The sequence below is a fragment of the Glycine max genome, chromosome 2 (assembly GCF_000004515.6).
Source record: "Glycine max cultivar Williams 82 chromosome 2, Glycine_max_v4.0, whole genome shotgun sequence".
Taxonomy (NCBI): Eukaryota; Viridiplantae; Streptophyta; class Magnoliopsida; order Fabales; family Fabaceae; genus Glycine; species Glycine max.
This window is the reverse complement of record NC_016089.4, coordinates 48,921,037-48,945,461: the sequence shown is the minus strand read 5'-3', so window position 1 is coordinate 48,945,461 and position 24,425 is coordinate 48,921,037. Positions and strand designations below refer to the sequence as shown.

Sequence of the window (24,425 nt, the reverse complement as noted above, 5' to 3'; positions counted from 1 at the left end):
TTGATTTCTCTTTTTTTTTAGATTCCATATCATGATATCTGATAGGTGTGCAGCTTGCAAGAATCAAAGAAGAAGATGCCTTCAGATTGCATTTTCTATTCATATTTTCCTGTCAATGATCCTCAAAGATTTGCTTGTGTTCATAGAATCTATGGTGACAACAATGTTGGAAAAATGCTTTCAGGTGTTTTAAATACATAATAATATTTGATATCAATGTGTTTATGTTTGTCTATAATATGCAATTTTTTTTTTATCAATATCAAAGTTAGAATATGTCATGCAAAGTCAATAAGATTATGTTACTAAATAATAACCTTTGTATATTTTGATGTTGCAGCAAACTCCAGCAAGCTTACGCGAGCAAGCTACAAATTCTAAGTATTTTGAAGCACAATTTAGGACTCAAGACCCTATTTATGGATGTGCTGGAATGATCTCTGAATAATATGAAGAAATCAACAGTACAGAAATTGCATTTGTCAATGTCTAAACTCAAGTTGCTTGTCACAAGCTTCAAGCCCCATAGGCAAAAGTTGATCGATCAAACTTCAATGTCTTGTCAACAATTGAAACTGAACCAAACTTTGATGTCTTGTCGATCAGCATAAAGCAGCAGCACAACAGAGTTTCAATGGGATAGGCAAGTTCCTTGGTTTAATTAAAACTACCATTTCCAATTGATACAAAGCATTTGATTTATATTTACTTTGATGTCACAATCATTTTCAAAACCTCAATTGCTTTTGGAGTCTTTTCTTGTTGTCGTTGGAAAACATAGAATAATGCTGAAAGAGTTGTAGTACTTATTATTGAATAAAATGATTATTTATGTGTTGCTATTTTATACCATTTACACAATCGCACTGTTTTCTTTACACAAAAAATAATAAGTATCCATATGTGTAAATCTTTAAATAATCAAAATACTAATGCAAAATGCTCGTAGATTTCAATTTTGCAATGTTCCAGCTTTGCAAAGATATTTAAACATTAAATTTGTAAAACATAGATGTAAATTAAATTATATAACTAAATAAAATAGACTTACTCAATGATTCATTCATATTTAGAAGAAATTTTCATAAAATTTAATTGAAAATATTTTTGGAAATTATTCAAATTCTTTTAAAATGAAGAAAAAATATAGCATCTTGAATTAGTTAATAATTTTAAAAATGTGGACTCCGTTGAAATGAAGGTCATATTAATAAAAAGATTGTCCTTATCATATTGACACTTAATGACTTTATATAATATTTTGCACTATGACCTCAAAAAAAATATTTTGCACTAATAAAATACAATTTGAAATATGTTAGAATTATGTAGACAATTGATTAATGAAATGCATCATTTTAACCTAAATTCATAATTCTAACATATTTCAAATCATAAATTAATCAATTGTCTACATAAAAAATTAATTAAATACATTTCATTATTTAATTAAACCTAATTAAATTAAGAAAATAAACACGTTGGAAATTCGGCATTTGAAAAGCCATACTCCCTTTGTACTCCACATATAGTGAGACTAATATGCTTCTACATTATTTTTCTTCTTTTTTAATTTTTTTTAAACATTCAGATTTTTTTATTAAACTGACAACCCCTAGGCCTAATAGTGACATATAATTAAAATTGATGAGATATTATTAGAATATATATATAGGGACCTGCATGTTTGGTTGAGCGTTTACACCTAAACATCCGTCACCTTGATGCTAAAAATATTTGCTTTTCCGTCAACTTAAATATTCGGACGTGGATTTATAAGAAAACATGGATCCTAAACGCATATCCAGACACACTATTAGATTTATTTATTTTTTATCGCTATTGCGCAAACACAAAAAATGCATAAAAAGTTCATTAGATCCTTGTTTGGCCAAAAAACTAGCACAACAACACATCCGGTTTTTTTTTATCAGTACAATAAAATAACAAATTGGTTAGTGAGAGTCATGAACATTCCTAATTATAGTTGGCTTATGTCTAATTTGGTGTACTATTTGATAACTACTTGATGTCACAAAATATTTTAAAATGTAATATCAACTATTGCATTTTGATACTTGGTACTTATGTGGGTGCGTTGATCCACCAAAATATTACACATATTGTATATTTGTCATAATCACATCACATATTGTAAATAGTTAAATTGATAAAATTTAACAGTTGCTTTAAAAGTTATGTACTAATGTGGGTGCGTTGATCCATCAAAATAAATAACCTAATAGTCAAGTGTGAAACTTTATGTAATTTTAAATTGAAAAACTTGAAGTTTTGAATTCATAACTTGATCTCTCGGAGGAGGGGTTAAGCACCTGTAACTGGCTTCTTTCCATCAACGAACAAGCCCATGGTTTTGAACCACCGCATCAGATTTCGATGTTCCTTCACATATAGCCACGCTTGAAGAAATTTAAAGAGGCTCTCGTTCACTCCTCGTTCCTCAATGTAACTGTGAAACGCATCTCTCATCTTTTCATCTAGTTCCCTGTAATTTACAGAAAGTCAATCAAAACTCAAAAAAAAAAAAAAAAAGCCTATAGCATTCCCAGTTTCCCCACTTGAAAACACTTTGAATTAATTTCCAAGAGAAATTTAACAGGTATATGATAAAACACAAAACAGCCATTCTATTTCTAGGACAACACGAAGGTTCATATCTTCCAACAGTAAGAACTTTTTGTTCTCCCAAAATGCAAAACACAATTCTGCAGCCTATCTTTTCTCACCAGCCAACAGGAAAGAGCATCAAAACGAATCACATAACGTTGACCTTAATTGAGTTCCAAAATGAAATGAAGTAACTCGCATGGTAGAGATATTTTCAACAAGTTATTACTATAGAAAAACAAGAGCCTATATGCAACTACTCCTGTTACTTATTACAGAAATAGAAGAGCGCTGAGTGGAGGGCATTCTACTTCAACTCCATTCTTTTAATCCTAAACTCCTAATATCTACAAAAACTTCTAAGTTTCTTCCCAATATCTGCATTTTATAGCTAATATAGAACTCAGTTTTCTAAGAATTTGGGTTTTGGACTTAACTCAATCTCAAAATCTGGATTAGAGTAAGGAGTGATTCCCCACTTATATGTACTATTTGGTCATATAACTAGTTACGTGATATCTCCAACACACCCCCTTTCCCTGAAGATTAGATATAAGGTAAAGTTTGCAAGATTGAATAATGGTAGATGATCAGTGATCCGATAACAACCCAACAACGAGTGGGCCTAATATGTCCAACAGCAATCACTAGGGTTCTAATGCCATCTTAGAATTTCAAAAGCTAACTCATGTCGTAAGTGTTGTTCCCCACTTAAATCATATCACCAGTAAACGTGGAATCTTCATCCGTGTTTGATACATCTTTTTCCACCTTATACTATTAAGTACTCTAGAGATTGCAATGACATTAATTTAAGAGTTTAATGGTGATGCAATGACTGAGGTGTATAGTTTTGTAAAAGCCAACAAACCTACTATAAGTGATGATGATTTGTGATTGGATGAGTGCATAACTTATTTTTCCTTAATTTAATTCCCAATCTCCAAACCTACACTACAGAAGCATAAACCATAAACAAACAAAAAAAGTTGAGAGCAACGAGCACAGAACTCACGCGAAAACAGGGCCGGTGTATTGGGAGGGGATGAGGAGGTAGCCGGAGTCCTGGACCTTAGGCCTCATGGAAACAGAGTGAATCCCAAGAGCATCCTCGTACAAACCGCAGAGGAAAATCAAGGATTCGTTCTGCTGAGGTTTGGAGACATCGACGTGGATGAAGAGCTGGTCGATGGCGGAATCCTCGTCCTCGGGGGTCAACAACCGCATCACGTAGATGCTCACCTCTTCGTTGCCGTAGCTGCGCTTCAGAACCGGACCGTGCGAGTCCAGAGCTCCCTTCACGATCGTGAACGGCGATGGAGCACTCACTTTCTGTAAGGCACGTGACTCATTCATTCGATGTCTAAACCCTAATACAAAAACAGAGTGAGAGAGAGAGCTTACAGGGGGCATGTTCATTTTGGCGACTTCTTGATAGTGATCCTTTAGGGAGCGGAGGAGCATTGAGTTCACGGAGGAGGAGATGCCGCCACCTCCTGACGAATATGGCCGCCGGAGACCACCCACGGCGCCGACCAAGCCTCTCTTCCACATTACGTTTACTCTGCTTATATTCCTGCGCTGTGTGCGACTGTGTGTTGTGGCAGACTACTCGACTCAAAAACATTACAACGAAATTATATTTGTTATTTAATGTAGTACTATTTCATTATAACATTATTAGGAATTTAATTTTTTTTGAAGAAGTAGAGTTTAATTTTATTTTACATTATTAGTTAATGATAAATTATTTTAATTTTCACACTATTAATTATTGTGAATACCAAATTTATTTAATGCATTCTATTATAATTTTCAATAAATATTTTTATTATTAATTTCTGAATTAATAACATTAAGATAACAGTTAGCAAAATCCTTATAGAATGATGAAATTTTACTGGGCTGTTAAGTATCAGAGGCACAGTTCTAAAAAAAACGTGACACTGTAGAAAGTGAATTCTACTGGGTTTTTTCAAAAAAGAAAAATGAGAAAGTGAATTCATGGGCAATATTTTCTCTAATAATGGATATGCAGCATGTTTAAATAAGCAATGGAAAAAGGAAGAATTGTCTTTGAGACTTCTAATGGAGTTTGAAAACTTGTGCTAACATTTGGTTAACAAAACCTTACATGTTGTTACTAAAAGTTATTGACACACATAGTTAAACACATAGACACTTTAACAATAGTAGTCGTCTTCTTCTTCTTCTTTTCTTCTTCTTATTCTTCTTCTTCAAGAATAGTTTTCTAGATGTTTTCGCAGATGTTCAAGAATAGTTTTCTAGATGTTTTCGCAGATTCTCACCAAATGGATTCCATGTTTAGTTACATGCATAACATAATTTTCTGCATCCAGACAGGGGTTATCTTGTTGTAACTTCTATCATTCTACGATCTTTACAAATTTAACATTTTTTTTTATTTTGCGTTACAAATATGCGTCCTAACAAAAGCTAAAATCAATTATACGAAACCAAGTTTATCCAAAATCAATTTTACTAACTCCAATCGACACATATACTTGTAGCTTAAAAACCTGTCCGCATCTGTCTGAAATCAAAATTTAAGTTGCAGCCAAAACTTTTGCATTAGAAAAATTATATTGGAAACGGTTTGAGATATTTCACACAGGGTGTAAATTGCCGTGTTCTTCTTTTTCTCATCAACCATTCTCATAACGGTCCATTATAAGCAGTTTTGATTTTGACAGAGGAATAACCCCGCTTCACTTGGTCAGAACCTCAAACAAGGCAAAAATTGAAAGCTCTGATCTTTCTGACTTGTCAAAGGAGATATCTTAAGATTCAAAATCTGTGTGACCAACAACTTCTTACTATATACAGTACAGAAGAAGTTAGTAGTACATTTTGAGGCAACTGAAAAATGCATGTGATGTGAGAATTCTATGAGCTTCGGCCATGAAGGGACTTGCTCACTTGTGAGGCTAAGACCATTGCCTTGGCTCTTGTGCTGATCAGCATCAATTCCCGCACTGCACGGCGCTGATGTTGCCGAGCATTTTTAGCTCGCTTCGGAGCTAATCGGTTGTCCCTTTCCACAAATGCAAGTCTGAATTTTTCAGCTACTGATAATTCAGTGGAACTTAAAGATGGAGACATGGGCTTCAATGCAAACCCATGCATTGTCCATGTTCTGGGATCAATGTCCTTGACAACTTCATCATCCAATAGGATATTTTGTAATGCTTCCTGAGGAACCTCAGTTCCCTTAAACCCAAAGGGTGATGACTTGGGATTTACCACAACACGTGGGCACTCGGTGGAAAAGTCCTCTAAAGAATTTTTATCAATGTTTGGCTGCAAATAAAATAAAATAATCAATTCTTGAAAAAATCTCAGCCAGGAAAAAATATTAGACTTATAGCAACTTCTATTTTCTATATGCAATGAGAATCAAAGAAAAATCCTTATCCATCATGCCTAATTTTTCCTAATCCTCACTCTACTCTATCCCCCATTGGCTGGAGGAAGTGCAGCGTAGCGTATGTATCTCTATGCAAACTAATGCTATCACAAAAACAAAGACATCAAACTAAGCAAGAAATACATAATTTTTTGCATTTCAGAAAGGACAAAAATCGGGATTCAATTACAAATTACCATAATCCAGACAGAAGTTTTCAAGTTCATACCCATACTAGCCACCTGAGTGATTGTGCACCACTGGCAATTTCTTTCGTATCAAGCTCCTCCCAGGAATCCTCCTCCACATAATCATCAAACTTTGGTTTAAATATGCCTAAGCATCTCCGTGCAGTGTTGTCACTCCTTGGACACCCTCTGCAATATTATGGTTCATTGCATGTTATGAGTTTTGTAATGATGTAATCCTAGTCAAAACACAGTATTGTATCCAATGTGATTATAATTTATTAAACGAAAATCATTATGTAATAAAGCAGGAAACTACTACCAAGAAAAAACCAAAAGAAAAAAGCACCCTAAACAATTTTAAAAATACATAATTTTCCACCTTCTTAATTTAATTTATTTTTTTAAATAAAAGAGAGAATAAAAATAGAAGGTTAAATTACACATTTGATCCCTATAGTTTCATGGTTTTTACCTTTTTAGTTCCTATAGTTTGAAAGTGGTCTTTTTAGTCCCTATAGTTTACATTTTAATTCTCTTTTAGTCCCTGTAATTTGAAAGTGTTCTTTTTAGTCCCTATAATTTACATTTTAATTCTCTTTTAATCCCTGTAATTTGAAAACTATAAGAACTAAAAAAGTAAGAATCATGAAACTATAGGGACTAAAAAGACCACTTTCAAAACTACAAGGACTAAAAGAGAATTAAAATGTAAACTATAGGGACTAAAAAAACCATTTTCGAACTATAGGGACTAAAAAAGTAAGAATCATGAAACTATAGGGACCAAATGAGTAATTTAACCAAAATAGAATAACTTTCCCAATACCTACAACTTCTCAAGTTTCGGATGACATTTCCTTCGTGAGAATAGACTAAATATCAAAGCCAACTTTTGTCATTATAAATAAATAAGTAAATATGATTTGATCATCTTTATAAGAGAACTCAATTTACAGATCCTAACTACAATAGTAACAAGAACATGGTACCTAAAGGGTCCTTAGAAGTAAAATTTCAAATTTTCAGATTATGCCTTAAATGATAAACAAAATACAGTCTAAAACAACACAATGAACAACTTGCATTAACAAAGAAATAAAACCTAAAGTGGATAACACAAGATATGTACCCGCATCTCAATGTCTCCAATAAACGGCAGTGCTTCACAAGCTCAGATATACCATTAGCAGTAATTTTGGTGCACCGGCTGCAAATAGTCTCAATATATCAAGTGATTCTGAAAGAGAGAGAAGTATAATATAAAAAACACACTACAAAACTACAAAAATGTTTGCCAGCATGCTACACATCAATCACACAATATGCTAACCTCAAGGCAAGTTGTTGACAGACCAAAAATAAGGTGAAGAAAATTAATGATAACCAAATCCAGTAGAAGTAAAACCATGAAATACAATTAAAACTACAATGGAAGAGAAAGATCTAAGCATAAAATTCAATCTGCATTCATCACTGGCTTCTAATAAACTCATGATATAGTTCAAACAGCAAAATATTTTCTCAAAATGTGCCTACCAGCTGGTCCATTGCATGGAACATATGGCATGCTTTTGTAGCATCGAGTAAGCTTAACAGTCTTCTGAAATTTGAATATACATGAAAAGACTAAATATTATGAAAATTCCTGTTTTCTCAGCATATTTATTCTTGTTTCTCAGACATCAAAGATCTATTGCATTACAATGAAAGCATAGTAATTGTTTTTTTTTTAAAAAAAACAGTTATGATTCTATACCTTATATCTAGAGCTTTAATGAATCTACATACTTCAGCTGCTTTTATTAAGCCAAAATCAGAGACATCTGAGCCGGAGACATCAAGGATTTCCCAGGAAGTATCAGCTAATGCGATCAGGACATCATCATTCAGCAATTTTCTTCTTCTAGCAATAGCTGCCACTGCTATCTGTCAATAAGCATAACTAACTTCTTTATTTGTATTGTATTGTATGTATGTATGTATCTATGTATAAAGTACATGATGCAAGATGAAGGATTCTTTTTGTTCTTTTTTGGGGGAAGACACAGCATAATCAAAGATTTTTAACAAGGGATAAACAAAGAAAACAAAGGATATTTTTTCTTTAGCAAATAAAACGGGCAATCCTGGAGAAACCTTTGTTTCCCACACATTTAGATTGAGAACACTATAACTTTAGAATTTCAATTGTTGACAAGTACGAGCATTAGGATAAATGACTTATTAAAGGATTTAGCCACCTACCTTTATATCAGCTGGCAAGTTGATAGCAATTTCACTCAAATCTGCAATAATATCCTCCAAATGTCTTCCAAGAACTCCAACACAAAGGCTGACTAAACTCAGAGGCTTTGCCTTCTTAGGCAGTAATCCTGCAGAAAAATTTCTCAAATAATTTGTTAATGCCTATTCTGTGGCACATGTTTATGAAAAAAATAATTCGTGCATGGTGCCGTGCCACCAAGGTTTAAACTACCTAAACCTCTCACAACTAACACCCGCATAGTGTCTCCTTCAAAGAAAACAAATTTTAGTCATTCTATTCAGGGGCAAAACTCAAACTGAGTTTCATAATTTCAGCAAAATATAGTCATACAAAACACAGAGTCTAAGGTCAAAACCTAATTAAACAATGAGCACTTGCCACAAAACCAGGCAACATGATGAAAGCAGAAAACAATCGCAATAAAAGGCCCAAATGAGTGTTGTAGTGTTTTTTTAAAAAAAAAAAAGTTTTCTACTTAAAATTATGACAGAAATAAAGAACCACTGCATTTCAGAGTTAGTATTGATTTGTCAACAGTCTTTCAATTTCAATTAATCCCCAGAACAGACCAAGTTCAATTTTATCATGGGGCACTGAAAGGTGAAAGCTTTACCAAAAACCAAACATAAACATAACACCCCATCTCTAAAATACAAAAGCAGATAGAAAGAGAAGAAAAGGGGTTAAAAAATTACCGGGGAATTGAGGGTGGGCGATTGTAATGGAAGACTTGGACTTGATGTTGGATGGAGGATTCAAATCGAGGTTTTGCAAAGAGGTCGCTAATGCCTTGGCACCTTTACCTTTATCCATCCAAAATCAAAATGAAAAAACGATGTAACAGAAAGTGCCCTTACACAATACCTCAATTCAGAGGAATCAAATTTGACGGTTTTATCAACTTTCTCTCTCCCTTTCTCTCGTGTTCTGAAATAAACGAAGCCGACTTTACTTTATTTTGTGTCCTAGTATTCTTTTTTGCTCAAGATCGTTTTGTGTACTAACAATCTTAAGATTTTATTTTTTTTCATAATCCTCCCGTCCATATTCATGAGAAGAAGGAAGAACCCTCACTAATGTAATGAAATTCGGTGGAAAGATAAACAAAATTTTGTTAAAAATGATTTTCACCCATGATTAAATTTGAGTAATATTCAAAGTCACGAATGATTAAATCTCAATTTCAACATATTTATCATGTGTTGAAACATTTGATTAAAAAATATTTTATTTTAATATATTGTTGTTTATCGATTTTGTTAAAAATAAGTAGTACGGTTACTGCGGTAGACAATACATTTTTATTTTTATATAGTAAAAAGTTATAATAAACTAATACTTCTAATACATAAGTATGTTATAATTAAAATTTATTATAAATAAATATTTTAAAATATATAACTTATCTTAAATTTATAATAAAAATTTGGACCAGGCAAGAACACGTACAAACCTGTCTCAATCCGTATTGGTAAGAGTAAGACTAGTCAATTGATTGTTATAAATAAAATGATAGGCTCAAAACTATATTAGTAATATATATACAGATTAAACTGATAAAGTTATACTATTAAACATTTTAAAAGTAGGTTTAATTTGGTTGCTACAATTGTCGTAACTCGTAATTAAATTAGTTACGCTTTTTGTCAACTGGGCAGCTGCCACTCCAGTGTCCAGTCTACTGGTAAAAAACGCGTGATTTTTTTAGTTTAATTTTTATGTGGTGTTAGTATAGAATTTTTATATTATTAATTAATACTACTAAATTATTGTTGATATGTTTTCTAAATTAGTACAAAAGCAGTAAGGTTATCATACATAATACATACGAATTAGTTTGTAATTAAATAATAACATAAAAAAAAAAATCAGACTGTCCTTGAAGAAATTATTTACCTATTTTTATGTAGCACTTAAAATATTTTTTATTTTAAGTCAACAGATTATACTTTTCATATGAATTCCCATTTCAGTCAGTAAAAATGAAAGTCTCCGTTTTTTAAAAAAATCAGGTTCATTCTGGTTCGGATGTAGTATGAAAATATTTATGTACCTTTTTAACAATATAAATTTTTGAAATAATTCCTTTATTTTCTTATAACAAGGTTTAAGTGAAGACGACATTACCTCGATCAATTCATACAAAATAAAAAATTCTAAGCCCAAACATCATTCATAGGAAAATTGCATTTATTTTACTTTAAGATAATGAGTGAGAATTTGAATTTATGATTAAAGATAAATTGTTTCATTTCATTGGACTTCCTTCAGGTTTTCTTTCTTCCAATAATTCATGATACAGTATAAAACCATTTACGATTAAGTATTTTAAAGTTTAATTTTTGTTGTCTTTATCCTTTAAATAAAAGTTAAATTTTAATATAAATTTATACTTTATACTTCAAACTCATGAAAAACATTGAAAATCTAATAATTATTTATGTATCTAATAGGCCTTTAGTTTATTTGATGGATGAAAGGGACTTCTTAGGTAACACTTAAACTATTGATAATTGATGTATAGTATTGACTAATGAGTAATGACTACGGACAAAAGTAGAGGGCCGTCCTTATCCTCTGGAAGAACGGTTTACTTTAAGATAATGTATAGTGAGCCAATCTCTCATGCATATGCGTGGGTGAGTTAAATAAAAATATGGGTACGTATAGTAAAATATATTTTTGGTTTTTGTATTTTTATTTGAAATTAGTTTTAGGTTCTGTATATTCAAAGAAGAGAATGACTAAATTTGCATGTTTTTTAAAGTTTGTAGATCAAAATGGGCTGATTTGAAATTATAAGAATTTAAACCAAATTTTAAAAAAAGTATACCAAAACATATTTTGTCCCAAAGAATAATGTTTGGCTCCTTTGGGAATTTAGTAAATTGATCCATTTAAAATAAAAAAAATATTAAATAAAAGAAAATTTTAAAAATCGCTAATAATAAATTTAAATGTTACAAATTATTTATTAATTTTAATTTTAGAATAAATAACCTATGTACTAATAGAATAAAATATTTTTTTTGAAATTCATACTTAGCTATAGTTTCTTAATGATTAATAGTATATTTTTTTACAGTAATAATTTATAATTTTAAATTCTTAATTTCAATTGTTTAATAGAATAAGAATTATTGTATATCAAGAAATTTTGTATTTGGTGTCTACTTAGATATATGGCCAACTATATACATTTTTAATTCACAAATGATTAAGAGGAAATTAATATAATGGCATATAATTACACATGTGTTAATGTTAATCACTCTAAGACTCAATTAACTATTATTAATTAGGTAGTAATCGGGGAGTTAGGTACTAATCTAAGTAACTATATCTAACTTTCTTCCTTAACTAAACTAACTGATAAACTTAAACTTGCTTTAACCAACATAAAGTTACAAGCTGAATTCGAAAAAGAAAAAAATCAACCTAATTTTCCTTGTCTATATAATTAAGCTTTAATTATTGCGGTGAGAGTCACCTCTCTCACGTTATCATCTCAAACAACTAGCCTTCTCAAATTGCACTCCTACTTCCTAGTGCATAACACCATAAATCCTTGGACTTCACACTCCCATAAATACCATGATTCATTTCAACAACACCACCACCTCACACTTCAATTACAATTCCAAGTTTAATTTTCTCAATATGGTTGGAGCCCTTACCCGTCAAGCCCGCACCGCTCAGAATGCCCACTCCCCACCCCAACTGGGCCTCCTTGCAGGCCGACATTGAAGCCCACCTCAAACAAACCATTCCCATCAATGAAGCCCTCGAGGTTTTCGAGCTAGCTCATGCACCACCTCCCCTTGGCACGTGCGGTGGGATTGCAACACGCGCAGTACACGAAAAGAACGTTGTTGTTGGAGAGTGATAAGGAGGTACATCAACACGAGGAAAGCATGCAGCGCTTTGTAATGGAGAAAATTCGGGTTTCATGAGGGGAATGCTACTAAGGGGATTCAAGGAAAAGCATGTGCAAGTGGAACAGGAAAGAGAGCTTGCACTCAAGGCATTGCAATTTTTCATGGACAGAGATGTTCATGTTCATATCTACACATCATGCGTTTCAAATCTGATGGTATAGTGCAAGTTTTTAACTTATTTTTAATACTGTCTGAGATTCATACTGATGATGCATTTATTGAATTAAATAAAAACCCACAGTCTATGCAAATATACCAAAATTTAGATTTAGTAATTCAATATAACTTCTGTTATCACTCACTATTTTGTGACATGTTTAAATATGTATTATGTCAATGTCATTAATAAATGATAACAGAGACTATTTTAATTTTTAAAAAAAATTATATATATGAATCAAAATAAATAAAAAAATTGAAAGACTAGAGCAATAATTCACAATATTTATATATACAAAATAACAGTGTATTTTACCAAATCTTAATATATGAGGCGTTATGGGAAAGTACAAGCACTGTGGAACCATAGTGAAAAATGAAGGGTAAGAAAGATGCTTGGAAATAGTTAATTGAAAAAAAAAAACTCCGCAAAAATACCTTACTACAGTGGCACATAAAAACTTTTTCATATGCAAATCTATATAGACTTGTAGACTCTAACAAAGACTAACAGTTCTCCGAAATGACCCCCATAATAATAAAACTTGTGAGGAATTAATGCAGAGTATTCAAAGGAGGACTATGGAAGTAAAACTACTGGGGGTAAAGATTTAGATTGGAATGGCTGAAATGGGGAGATAATAATAACAAGAGCTTGTTTCATGCTACTAATACAATCCAAGGATCTAGGATATATATGCTCACACAAATTGAAAGGTGACAGTAAGGCATGGTTAGTCCTTTCACATTACCGGTCTGTACTGTATAGAAACTCTTGTGACCATCGTTCCTAAACTCCCACAACTGGAGAATATAAATCCCTTTAGACACATTAGTTCCCACAATTTTATTGCTAAAGTTATTGCAAAGATTATTGTGTTACTGTTAAGATTAGAGTTTTATAACAGAATTGATTTCTCCATATCAGAGTACCTTTGCGGGAGGAAGATTGATTCAAGACAACACAGTCATAGCACATGAGGACTTTCATGCTTTGAAGAGAAGGAGCAAATTAAGAAGGCACAAATGGAATAGCCCTAAAGCTTGACATGAGTAAATCTAAAGCCTATGACAGATTAGAATGGACTTTCCCGGAGAAGGTTCTAATAGCATATGGATTTAGAGACAAATGGGTTAAATTAGTTACAATCTTAGCATTCAGTGTTTTGCGCATCTAACAAATTGCTGGTACACTCAAATAAGATGGATAATTCTAATATTATCCTTCTATAAAGCTGATACAGATTCCAATATGTTATTAGCACGACTCTTGGGCTTACAGATTTACAATCTGTACCAGTATGGAAAGAAAATATTAAAATTATTTATCTTGTACTAGGTGCACAAAGCAATGCCGTATCATATAACATATACAATCTAAATGGGCTCAAAAGCCCAAGAGAGGACTCAGACAAGTAGAAAAGACCCCATGTATTATTCTTGCCTCACAACTCACATGCCCTCTCTCAACTATTTTAGAAAGAACAAAATAAATCATTAGTTTTGTTTTCAAAGTATTATTCTCTCCCTTAAATAATCCAAAAATTAATAAAACCATTTAAATAATCCTTAAAGTATTGAATAACCATAACTTTAGTCCTTTAAGTTAATGTATTTTAGCAAAGTTTAAGAACTATTTTGAATGTTTTTTTTTAATATTTGGAGAACTACTTAACACAACTTTTTATACTTTTGGGACCACTTGAGTATTTATTTTTTTTGTGTGTGTAGAGATTGTTTAGAAGAGAGAATAATAGTTTAAGAATGGATTGATTATTAAGAAAGCTCTTACATATGGAGATTTGTTGTGGACCCCTTATAACCCAACTCTTACCTACCTTCTATTTGAAGATTATGATCTTATCTTTGGGATTAGTTGTGCTGGAGAAGCTTTCCATATTTTTAAATGTTTATTCATCTGTCTTGGTTCAAAGGATTAACTTAGCGAGGTCTAGATTAACCTTTGGCAAATACATTCTACTGTTACTAAAAGAGATATATATTGTTAGTGTATTTGGAGTAGAAGCTTGGGACAATGTTGGCAATTATCTTGGTCTCCCAACAGAATGGGGCAGATCTAGAAATATCACTCTTCAATGGATTAGGCAGAAGAGGAAACTCTAATCAAGGTTGTCTTTCAAATTAGGGATTCCCTCTTATGCAATGTATATTATACACTTTCCTAAGTCTTTTTGTACCTTTCTAATTTCCTTAGTAGCTAGGTTCTGATGGAGGAATAAGGGTAGGGAAAGAGGATTCCACTAGAAAAGAGATATCGTCCTTTAGTAACGCTACTCATCTAGCAAAGTAGAATTGGCGGGCTGAGACCCAAATTCATTATTTTTGTTTCATGGGTTTGATAGAGTATTATTCTTCACGGCAAGGAGTTTGTTAAGTAGGGTCATTGGACCATAATAAACAAGAACAAGGTAAATATTAAATAACAGATGAATAAGAGTCATTTGACCCCATTCTATGTTTGGATTATTTAGTTAAGAGAAGCTCTCACGTTGAAACTCCGAAAAAAAAAAAAGCTATCATGTTGCGAAACAAATAACATGTGAAGTGAGAAGATCAACGAGCTCCACTTCATAAGGCACCCCAGAAGAAATATGGAAGGTTATTTGGGAAACAAATTTATCAATCAAAACAAACTCCTAATCCTACCATTACTTTACATTTAATCATTAAAACGATATACTTCAGAAGAAATTTTTTTATCAAAACGATATAGTATGTGAAAATTTTATTATTGAAAAACCAATATAATATAATGTTTATGATAATTATGAAATAAACTCAAATATATTTGAGATCCTAATTAATATATATATGTGTATATATATATATATATATATAATTTTTATTGTAGTCCCTGATAAATATTTTTGTTGGTTTAAGTTTCTGTGATATATTAAAAGTTTTATTTGAATATTTATTGTTAATTAAGTGATGACAGATATTTAAAACAAAATTTTTAATACATGAGAGACTCATATTAACAATTTTTTTATTAAAAACTCAAAATAAAAATCAAATATATTAAAGAGGTAGACGGTATTTAAGCCTAGATAATAATTATAAAAGCCTTGCGTTCACGGTTTGAAGTTTCCCCCCCTTTTAATTTAAATACAAAAACTCACATCTATAGAGGTTGCATTGATTCAAAGGACACAAGCATGTCTTACAATAATAAAGAATATGTTAGTTACTTATTTTAATTTTTTTATCATTGAATTAATTTCATATATTGGGTCTCACTAAAATAATTGTTCAAATATGCTGAAAACAGCCTGTTGGTAGCATTTGACTATGTGTTCCTCCTATAATGGCTTGTAGTTTATATTTAGAGAACTAAATTAAACATGGAATCTGTCGTGCAAGAAGTTGATACTTGATAGGTTGACTGTGCTATAACTGCGGAGCCAAGCGTTAGCTGCGTTACCTAAATGATACTATAATGTACTATAGTTGTGCACAATAGATAACTCTATTTTTTCGTTATGTATTTCTTATTTTTTTTTATAAGTTATGTATTACTGAATTAAAATTAAAAAAAAGAGTCATAATCAGTGTATTTGCATTTAATAATTCTTTGACATGGAAATTCGAAACAGACAATAAAGGTAAAAAATGATTAGGAAAAAGATAAACTCGTTTGAAATTGAAACAAGCTACAAAAAGCATACTCTATACATGCAAAATCTAACATGGGAGGCAAAATCTATATAAAAAAAAAGAAGAATAAGAAGAAAAAAAGCATACTCTATACGTAGCTTGTTTTAAATTAGTCTTATGGAGATCAAAGCTGAAAATTGATAGGGACTACTACATACTGGGTGTTTCTGTTTCCCCTTCTCTTCTCACATTGTCACACGTCATTAGATACTATACATTGATCTAGTCTATAATTATTAGATGACACGAAGTTGGTGAATGTCTCTGTCAATTTCCCACTTCAAAACATGATTGAATAATTTAGACCCTTCTTTCAGAGTTCTAGTCACAGAAGTCTCGTTATTTTACAGATTTATAGATGCTTGTCATTCCTAAATTGGACTAACAAACAATTATTTGAGGCTAATCGAGTTTATACCTCATTTATTAGAAATTCTCAACTCATATAGGCATAGCTTTAGACAAACGAGTAACTCATTTAAACTTTCAAGTGAATTTGCAAAACAGTTGGTTTATTGGACTGAGAAAATTGCAAACAGAGTCGATGTATATTACATATTTGTGGAAGTTGTATTAGAAATATTATTTTCCGACTCATGCAAAGGTTATTCAATATTATCATGGACTTTGATTGCACTTGATACAATACTATAGTCGATCATCACTTGTTTCTTGCAAAAAGAACGGAAGGTAATGGCATTCAGATGGGGAAAAAATAACATTAAAAACAGAAAAAAAAATCAATTAAAAACATTGAAAAAAAAATCAGTCTCCACCTTCTTTTTCTTTGTATAATTGTATCTCTTTTTTTCGCTCATCTCATTTCTTATTTTCTATCCCATCACTTCTTATCACTCTTTCCTCATCCAAAGGTGGATGGATACGCCTCACAGAATCTTTCTTCATTACAGAGTAATAAAGAACTAGGGAACTAGGCCAAGGCTTGGAGAGTTGGACTTGTACACAGGGAAAACAAGGGAAAAGAAAACAAAAACTCACAGAAAATCACAGTCAAAGTAAAAGAGAAAAACACTTGTATCCTTCAAAATGTTTTATGGCTTTACAATTATGATTCACCATTAAGTTTGAATGGATGCTCAAAACCACACATCTGATCCCATGAATTTGATATAACAGAAGGAGATTGAAATCAGTTATGATGGCCACAACCAATTTGGTTCATTGTTTTTCATAGTAAATGGCTAAACAATTCTTTTATACCCCAAGCATATGAACACAACATCCATTCCTAATAACCTCTAACTACTAACCCTAATATACATCCCAAATGTAAAAGCGCTACTAGCATGTTTGGATAATACATAAGAATCAATTCTACCCCACAAAATCATGGTGATACCGATACCATGAAAAAGTTGAAGCAACTATTTGTTGCTTTACCTTCACCATGAAAAATTAATTGATTATTTTTTACCATAAAACTAATCCAAACGCACTTTTATACTAGTAAATCACTACTGAAGAGACCCCTTTATAGTTTATAGTGATTCAAGGAAACCAGTTTTTGAGAGTACATCATTCCTTACTTTGCTAAGATCCCTACCTTTGAGGGTTCTCCCAGCACCTTCTAAAACAGAAAATGAGGAAATCCGACTCCTTGCAAGCCTTCTGGCAATAAACTCATGTGGAGGAAGCTTGGAATCACTCTCATCATTTTCCTCTCCATCCTCATCACTATCCCCACCATAGTTAGCAGCACCATCACCATCATAATCATCATCAAACCTTGAAACACTATTCTTGGGGGTTTTAGTCCTATATATCTTTGACCAGTCAGGAATGTTGACAGGTGCTGATTGCTGAAGAACCTTGGCTTCATTGGAGGAACTAGCACTGCTATTGTTACTGCTATTGCTAGATCTTGGGATCATTCTGGCTGAACTAGGCCTAGCAGGAACAGAAGAGGATTTACCCTTGTCTTTGAACTTGCGAACCCCAGAAGAAGAAGAACCATAATCACTTCTGTTCTTGAAAACATCCCAAACTTCTTCTTCATCAAATTCTCCATCTCTCAAGGACTTCCATATCCCACTATGCTGCCTGCCTAGACTATACTTATCTTCCATAGCTAATCAATCACTGCTTCCTGCATAGTCACATAACACAAATGTGAATAGAAAATTATCTCAAATGATTGAACTAGAATTTTCACTGGTTTAAGCAAAAGACAAAAAGGAGAATTTGGAAATTGAGGGGAGAAATTAAGAAGCAAAAATGTAAATCACAGGAGGTGATTATATTTGATACAGTAAGATATTTGGTATTTTATTGAGGAAAAATAGGAACCACCTTTTTGTTGTTGTCTGGGAATCAGAAGCATGAAATAACCCAACTTGATGTTGATTCTAAAGTGGTTTCCTGCTGGAATATGCAAAGAAAAAATGAGTTGAATTCTGATACCATAAGAACTTGAATTTGACTGACTATATAATATATGATGGTGAGTGAAAATTCATAATATTTTGTCTTACCTGAACAAACGAGTTTGCAGAGAGATTATAGGGAGAAGCAGCAAAGAGATAGCAACAAGTTCTTTCTCTCTGAAGGGGAAAGAATGAGACAGTGTTGTCCACTGAATGATGGGTGTCCACGTATTTAAGTCTGGGACCTCACAGGTTTAACTTTTTACAACGTGGTACATGTACATGCCCACTATCTTTTTTTTTTTTTAATTTTTCAACACATATTTTTTAATATCTCTGCTCTGACCGTTTAAACTATAAATATTTCAATTAATACCTTTTATTTTTATTTATATCACATTTATTATTATATAATTTATACAGTAAAAATATGTGAATTAATTAACATAAAGTCATTTTAACTTTAATTGAAGATATCAAATTCAAATCTTAAACATTTGAAGAAATATTTCTTCTATTCATAATAATCCTAACGAGTTTATAATAATTTACGGATAATATTTAACTATAGATCCCTTAATGCTGATAAACATAGTATATTATGAAAATTAATTACATACTTATATTAAATGATATAGTTATTAAATGTAATACATATTTAACATAAATAATACTATTCAATTTTGTATTAATTAATTATAATATATTTTCAAATATTATAAATTTATAAATGCATTTAATTAAATTGACAAACTTATAAATGCATTTAATTTCAAATTAATTAATTTTCATATATATATATATATATATATATATATACCAAATGGAATAGACTAACAAAATTATGTTGATTAATGAATGTTCATATTAATAAATATATTCATAAAATTATTATCATAATTAAAAATTACAAATTTCATACCTGGAAAAAAATTGAAATAAAAAGCAATCAAATGCATAATCTTATAATAATAATAAATTAATGAATATATAATAATTGTTTTGAAGCAAATTCATAATTTTTTAGAATTGACTATAAATATAATAAATTAAAATAGAATATTTGAATTCAATAAGATGGTAGGCAGCAAAATACATATTAAACTAATAATACGAGAAAACATGAAAATTATTGTAATATGTTATAATATTAATATTATAACACATTACAATATTGTTATGATTTTCTATCTTTATTTCTCCGCATATATATATATTGAGAGGTCTCTCTATATATAAAATTAACAGTACATTAATATTAAATACTATATACTATGTTTACATTTTTTAAGGGAAATCTATGTTTATTAAATAGTGCAATATAATATATAATTAACTTAAATTAAACTATTAAATGATATGGTCATTATAACATATTTCTAAAGTTGATAATTACTTCTATTGATTTTTTATTGAAAATTCATATATTATACAAAATACATTTACCTGCAATGAATTTTTTAACAAATTATAAATTAATAAAAAAAAATTAGTTTCTCAACATCTGTCTTTTTATAATTTAAACGGTATGTTTTTTCATATTTATACAAACTGCTTACGCACGAGTCTCATGAAGTAAAGAATATCTACCTTTTCAGTACATGCCCACTACGCAGGATTCGTTATAAAAAATATAAATAAAAAAGAGTTTAATGATCATATATTAATAATATAAAAAAATTTGTTCAATCTTTTTTCTCAATTATAACTTACGATTGATATGAATTTTATATGAATAACTTTTAAAATAGTTATAACAAAAATTAACTTGTGATACATATTAAAATATGATCGGATAAAAAAAATTATTTCGTAAAGGCGCCGATCAGTGCAGCGCGCGAGACATTTGATTATTGGTTATTAATGGAACATTAATTGAGAATTAACGCTGAGTAAATTGTGGTCGTGTCATTTAATAAATTTCTAGATCCTCTCTGGATTAAATGTTTTATTGAACAACACATGCTTGAACGATGGTACAGTCATTCCCTTTGAATGGGTGGCTAACAGATAAAGACTGGCTATTGTCGAGGAAACAGACAAAAGAGTCAAAGTTTTCAACAACACCAGAATACAAATGTTTGGAATGTGTGTAAAAAATATGATGCACACTTGACACTACTTACACGACCATTTTTTGTCTTGTCTTCGTCTTTTTGTTTTTTCTTTAACTTATTTTCATTCTAAGGCCATATCATCAAGAGGGAAGGATATATTATATACTGATGTTTCTGATTAGAGTGATAAGGTTATAGTACAATTTTAGTATGTTATAGGAATATTTTAAATTTAAATAAAACTTATAAATTTAAATAATATTAATAAATATTTTTTTATTTGGTGAAAGTATATAAAATAGATAATATTTTTAAAATCCAAAAGAAAAATATAAAAAATGGTTTTTTTGATATATATAAGTTTAGATTTAAAGATCAAATTTAAATTAAGGTTATTGGGACTATGATAACTTTGAAATTCATTTTAGTTAAAAAAAAAGATATACTTCATTTACAATGTATTAAAATTTAAAATTTAAGTGAAATTAAGTTGAAGTAACGGTATTTGAAGGTAAAAATATAAAGTCACGTAAATTAATAAAAAAGAAAACATTTCTTAAAACTGATCTCATTTGAAAATAAAAAGACTCAAATATATAATGTGAACAGGATTTCAAAAAGAGTCTTACAAGTGAAAATAATTTTTTAAGAGACTTAAATAAATCCATCCAATTCAAATTAGTTATAATCTATTAACATTAGCATATTAATCGTGATGAAATTCGATATGAATCCTTAAGCAATATATTAGATATATAGGTCTTGTAAATAAAAAATATAATTAAAAATATCTAATCAAAATAATTAGTCAATAAAATCGATAAATATTTTATACTTAATAAAATAACTATAATCCAATGTGACTTTTGAATACGTGAGTTTAATATAAAATAATAAAATTAAAAGGTTAAAATTCTATAAGGAGAAAGAAAATTAGGACACGGAAATGATCTCTGTTCTAGCACAGCATTTGCTTTGTCAAAATATTTATTTTTTTTCTGAAAAAAGCTGTGTAAATTGAAACCAAAGGGAAATGGTTCGTGGAAGTTTCTGCTGTTGAAGAAGATCAACGTGGCCCACATGCACCAATTACCCAGCCACCATTCAACGTATGTATATATATGGATATGAAATTTTGTCAGGGAGAATAATTAATTTTCAGCACTGTCTTAGTTCAATTAACGTTCTTTAACTACTCCCAAGGTTTAGTGGGAATCTTATGTAAAGAATTAATACGTTGGAGCAGAATCTTCTTGCCCTAAAAACTAATAAGCCATGCACAGCATTGAGGTGGCGGCTGTAAAGTGACAGCACTGGTGTTGAACCACGATAATTAACTCTTAGCACAGTATATAAACTGATTTTAGTCATAATTGAAAAAGTTATATATTAATTAGTTGTTATATCACTTAATTATTTGATTCTACTCAAGGTGTTTGAATATGTAACTTAACAGAAATATAATTGAAACTGACGGCAATGTATCTCACTTATTTCCTGCGAATTGAAGTTACATTTGTTGTCTAATTAATGTGCATCACTGATGTTGGCTATTATTGGATTACATGCAATTTTGTATTATACTATGTAATACGGATATACTTGACGATGTTTATTATTTTCTGTTGCCGTATGGTATACCATAGTATAGTATTAATATGTGTTTTCTTTCTTTCTTTTTAGGTACGTAATATCTGAGCACTCAAGAATTAATGCCATATATGCCAATATCAACTCATCGAGTGTTCACCAAAAATGTAGTTTACTCAACTGACAAGGTAGCTGTCATAATTCATTGAGTGAGGAGTGAAGACAAATCTCACGCATTCAGCCAAAAGTTCGCATTGTTAACGATGGGAATTTAGGCCAACCCACGTGCATTGAGGATGCTAGATTTGTTCCAGTGTTATGTTTTCAAACAATTACTGTTGTTGATACAGTGATTGTAAGGTCTCATTATCTTCATATAAATAAAAACGATTTATTCAATAGTTAAATTTATATTTAATTTTTATTGCATGTAAAATTTTCTTAAATTATTTATAATTATAATTATGTATTATAAACATGATTAATTTCTAGTCCAATGAAATAGAAACATCCATGATTTTTAACTCAGGAAAAAAAACAATTATTGATATATATGATATAATAATTAATCTACCTCGAATACTAAAAAAACATCCAACTCTATTACTTCAATGACTACTAATTTATTTAAAAGACTAAAGTTGCATGAAATGAAACTATTTGTTTTAGCTTGGGTAGGATTGTTATAGATGGTAAAGTTTTCCTTCTAATCATTTACATAGTTGCATGAAATGAAACTATTTTTTTTAGCTGGGTCATACATATTTGGCATCTTTTGGGCATACATTTGTACTGCATGTATTTAGATATTTGTATTAAATCCTGGGAAACGCATGTGGTAATTCCATTCAACTAGCTTGCTTCTATGATATATTGATATTTGTAGTGTATTTTGATATTTGTTTTTCCTTTTCATATTTTACAGCGTCCACTTTTGAACATTGTTAAATTTTTTTAACCATGAAGGACTGAATTAATTTCACATCAATTTTATTGTTTAGAATTCTTCTTATTTGAATTCTCCTTGCAACATTGCATAGTTATTTTTGTTTGTTTTTTTTTAGTTTCATTCTATTAAACATAGATTTAAGGATATGTTTAATATAAGGAAGTACTTTTTAATTTTTCTTATAATTACAAATATTATCTAATTTTTATTTTATATCTTGTTTAAAAAATATAAAGAAAATAATATTTTTTAATAATATTTATACAATTTTTTAATAATAATATTTTCATTATTTTTAAAAAAAATTATTTTAGAAAAATATTCTAAGTCTTAAAAAGTCTACTTTTTAATACAACTTTTTTAAAAATTATCTTAAAATTCTTAATTTTTTAATTTTTTTTAAAAGATATTTTAAGATGTTTTTTTCAAAAACTTTTTAAAATGATTTTTGGAAAAATCGTCTTAAAATTCTTATTTTTTTAAAAAAATACATTCTAAAACCATTTTAAGACAAAATCATCTTAAAATTTTTTAAAAAGATTTAAAAATCATCATAAAAAATCTTAACTTTTTCTCCAGCTTCAACAACAATTGAAAACCACGGTAAAAAAACCACTCAAAACCGTAAATATATATATATATATATATATATATATACTTTTCTTAGTAGTACTCTAACGTGAAATATGGAGACATAAATATCTTTGGCTGCAATTCATTTCAAGTTGTTTTTTTTTATTCTCCAAAAAAATTAGAAATTTATTTAATAATCACTCTTTATCTTTAATGTCAACTTTAATTATAGAAGTTATAAAAGTAAAATTATAATTTTAATGAGGAGATCAACAACGACAAAAAGTGCTTCTAAGTTTTTTATTGTCTCAAAGCTAGGAAACACGTGTCTCTCACAAACCTTCAAGTTGAAAGTTGAAGGGTTGGTGCCCTTTACAGTTACCTTTTTAGTTAGGTATGATGAGAGGAAGGCCACAACTGTAATGCCCTCTAATGCTTAAGTCAATAAGAGTAAAAGTTAAGACGTGGTTAGTGTTTAAGTCGATCTTACTTGGTATTATATATATATGATGCTGAATCTTCTTTTATCAGAGGTCTCTTTTTGGGATTTATCTAATTAACCCCGACTAAAGTTCAACAAAAAAA

General features: G+C 30.3%; 3 protein-coding genes across 4 annotated transcripts; all 3 read right to left on the bottom strand.

The window, feature by feature from the left end:
- Positions 1 to 2,042: 2,042 nt before the first annotated feature.
- LOC100527468 (uncharacterized) lies at positions 2,043 to 4,232 on the bottom strand. Its single transcript, NM_001249547.2, has 3 exons — positions 4,033 to 4,232; positions 3,644 to 3,960; positions 2,043 to 2,506 (listed from the first exon to the last, which is right to left on the bottom strand). Exons 1-3 carry the CDS (start codon positions 4,180 to 4,182, stop codon positions 2,326 to 2,328), a joined length of 648 nt encoding a protein of 215 aa, NP_001236476.1. The 5' UTR covers positions 4,183 to 4,232; the 3' UTR covers positions 2,043 to 2,325.
- A 1,176-nt stretch (positions 4,233 to 5,408) lies between these two features.
- Positions 5,409 to 9,558, bottom strand: LOC100797026 (uncharacterized). The gene is given in 6 exon segments (NM_001255342.3): positions 5,409 to 5,949; positions 6,285 to 6,432; positions 7,376 to 7,453; positions 8,003 to 8,172; positions 8,491 to 8,618; positions 9,208 to 9,558. Coding segments are annotated over 6 exon segments (1,056 nt in total). The 5' UTR covers positions 9,326 to 9,558; the 3' UTR covers positions 5,409 to 5,535.
- Positions 9,559 to 17,407: 7,849 nt separating this feature from the next.
- LOC100796494 (uncharacterized) lies at positions 17,408 to 18,876 on the bottom strand. 2 transcript variants are annotated; one of them, XM_006574364.4, is made up of 3 exons: positions 18,780 to 18,876; positions 18,598 to 18,666; positions 17,408 to 18,394 (listed from the first exon to the last, which is right to left on the bottom strand). In XM_006574364.4, exon 3 carries the CDS (start codon positions 18,372 to 18,374, stop codon positions 17,787 to 17,789), a length of 588 nt encoding a protein of 195 aa, XP_006574427.1. In that variant the 5' UTR covers positions 18,375 to 18,394; positions 18,598 to 18,666; positions 18,780 to 18,876; the 3' UTR covers positions 17,408 to 17,786.
- Between the last annotated feature and the right edge of the window lie 5,549 nt (positions 18,877 to 24,425).

Excerpts from the sequence above, each read along its gene's own strand:
- LOC100527468 (NM_001249547.2), bottom strand. The coding sequence starts at position 4,182 with ATGTGGAAGAGAGGCTTGGTCGGCGCCGTGGGTGGTCTCCGGCGGCCA. Across the intron at positions 3,961-4,032 it reads CCAAAATGAACATGCCCCCT|AAAGTGAGTGCTCCATCGCC; the intron begins GTAAGCTCTCTC and ends CGTGCCTTACAG. Across the intron at positions 2,507-3,643 it reads TACACCGGCCCTGTTTTCGC|GGAACTAGATGAAAAGATGA; the intron begins GTGAGTTCTGTG and ends TGTAAATTACAG.
- LOC100796494 (XM_006574364.4), bottom strand. The coding sequence starts at position 18,374 with ATGGAAGATAAGTATAGTCTAGGCAGGCAGCATAGTGGGATATGGAAG.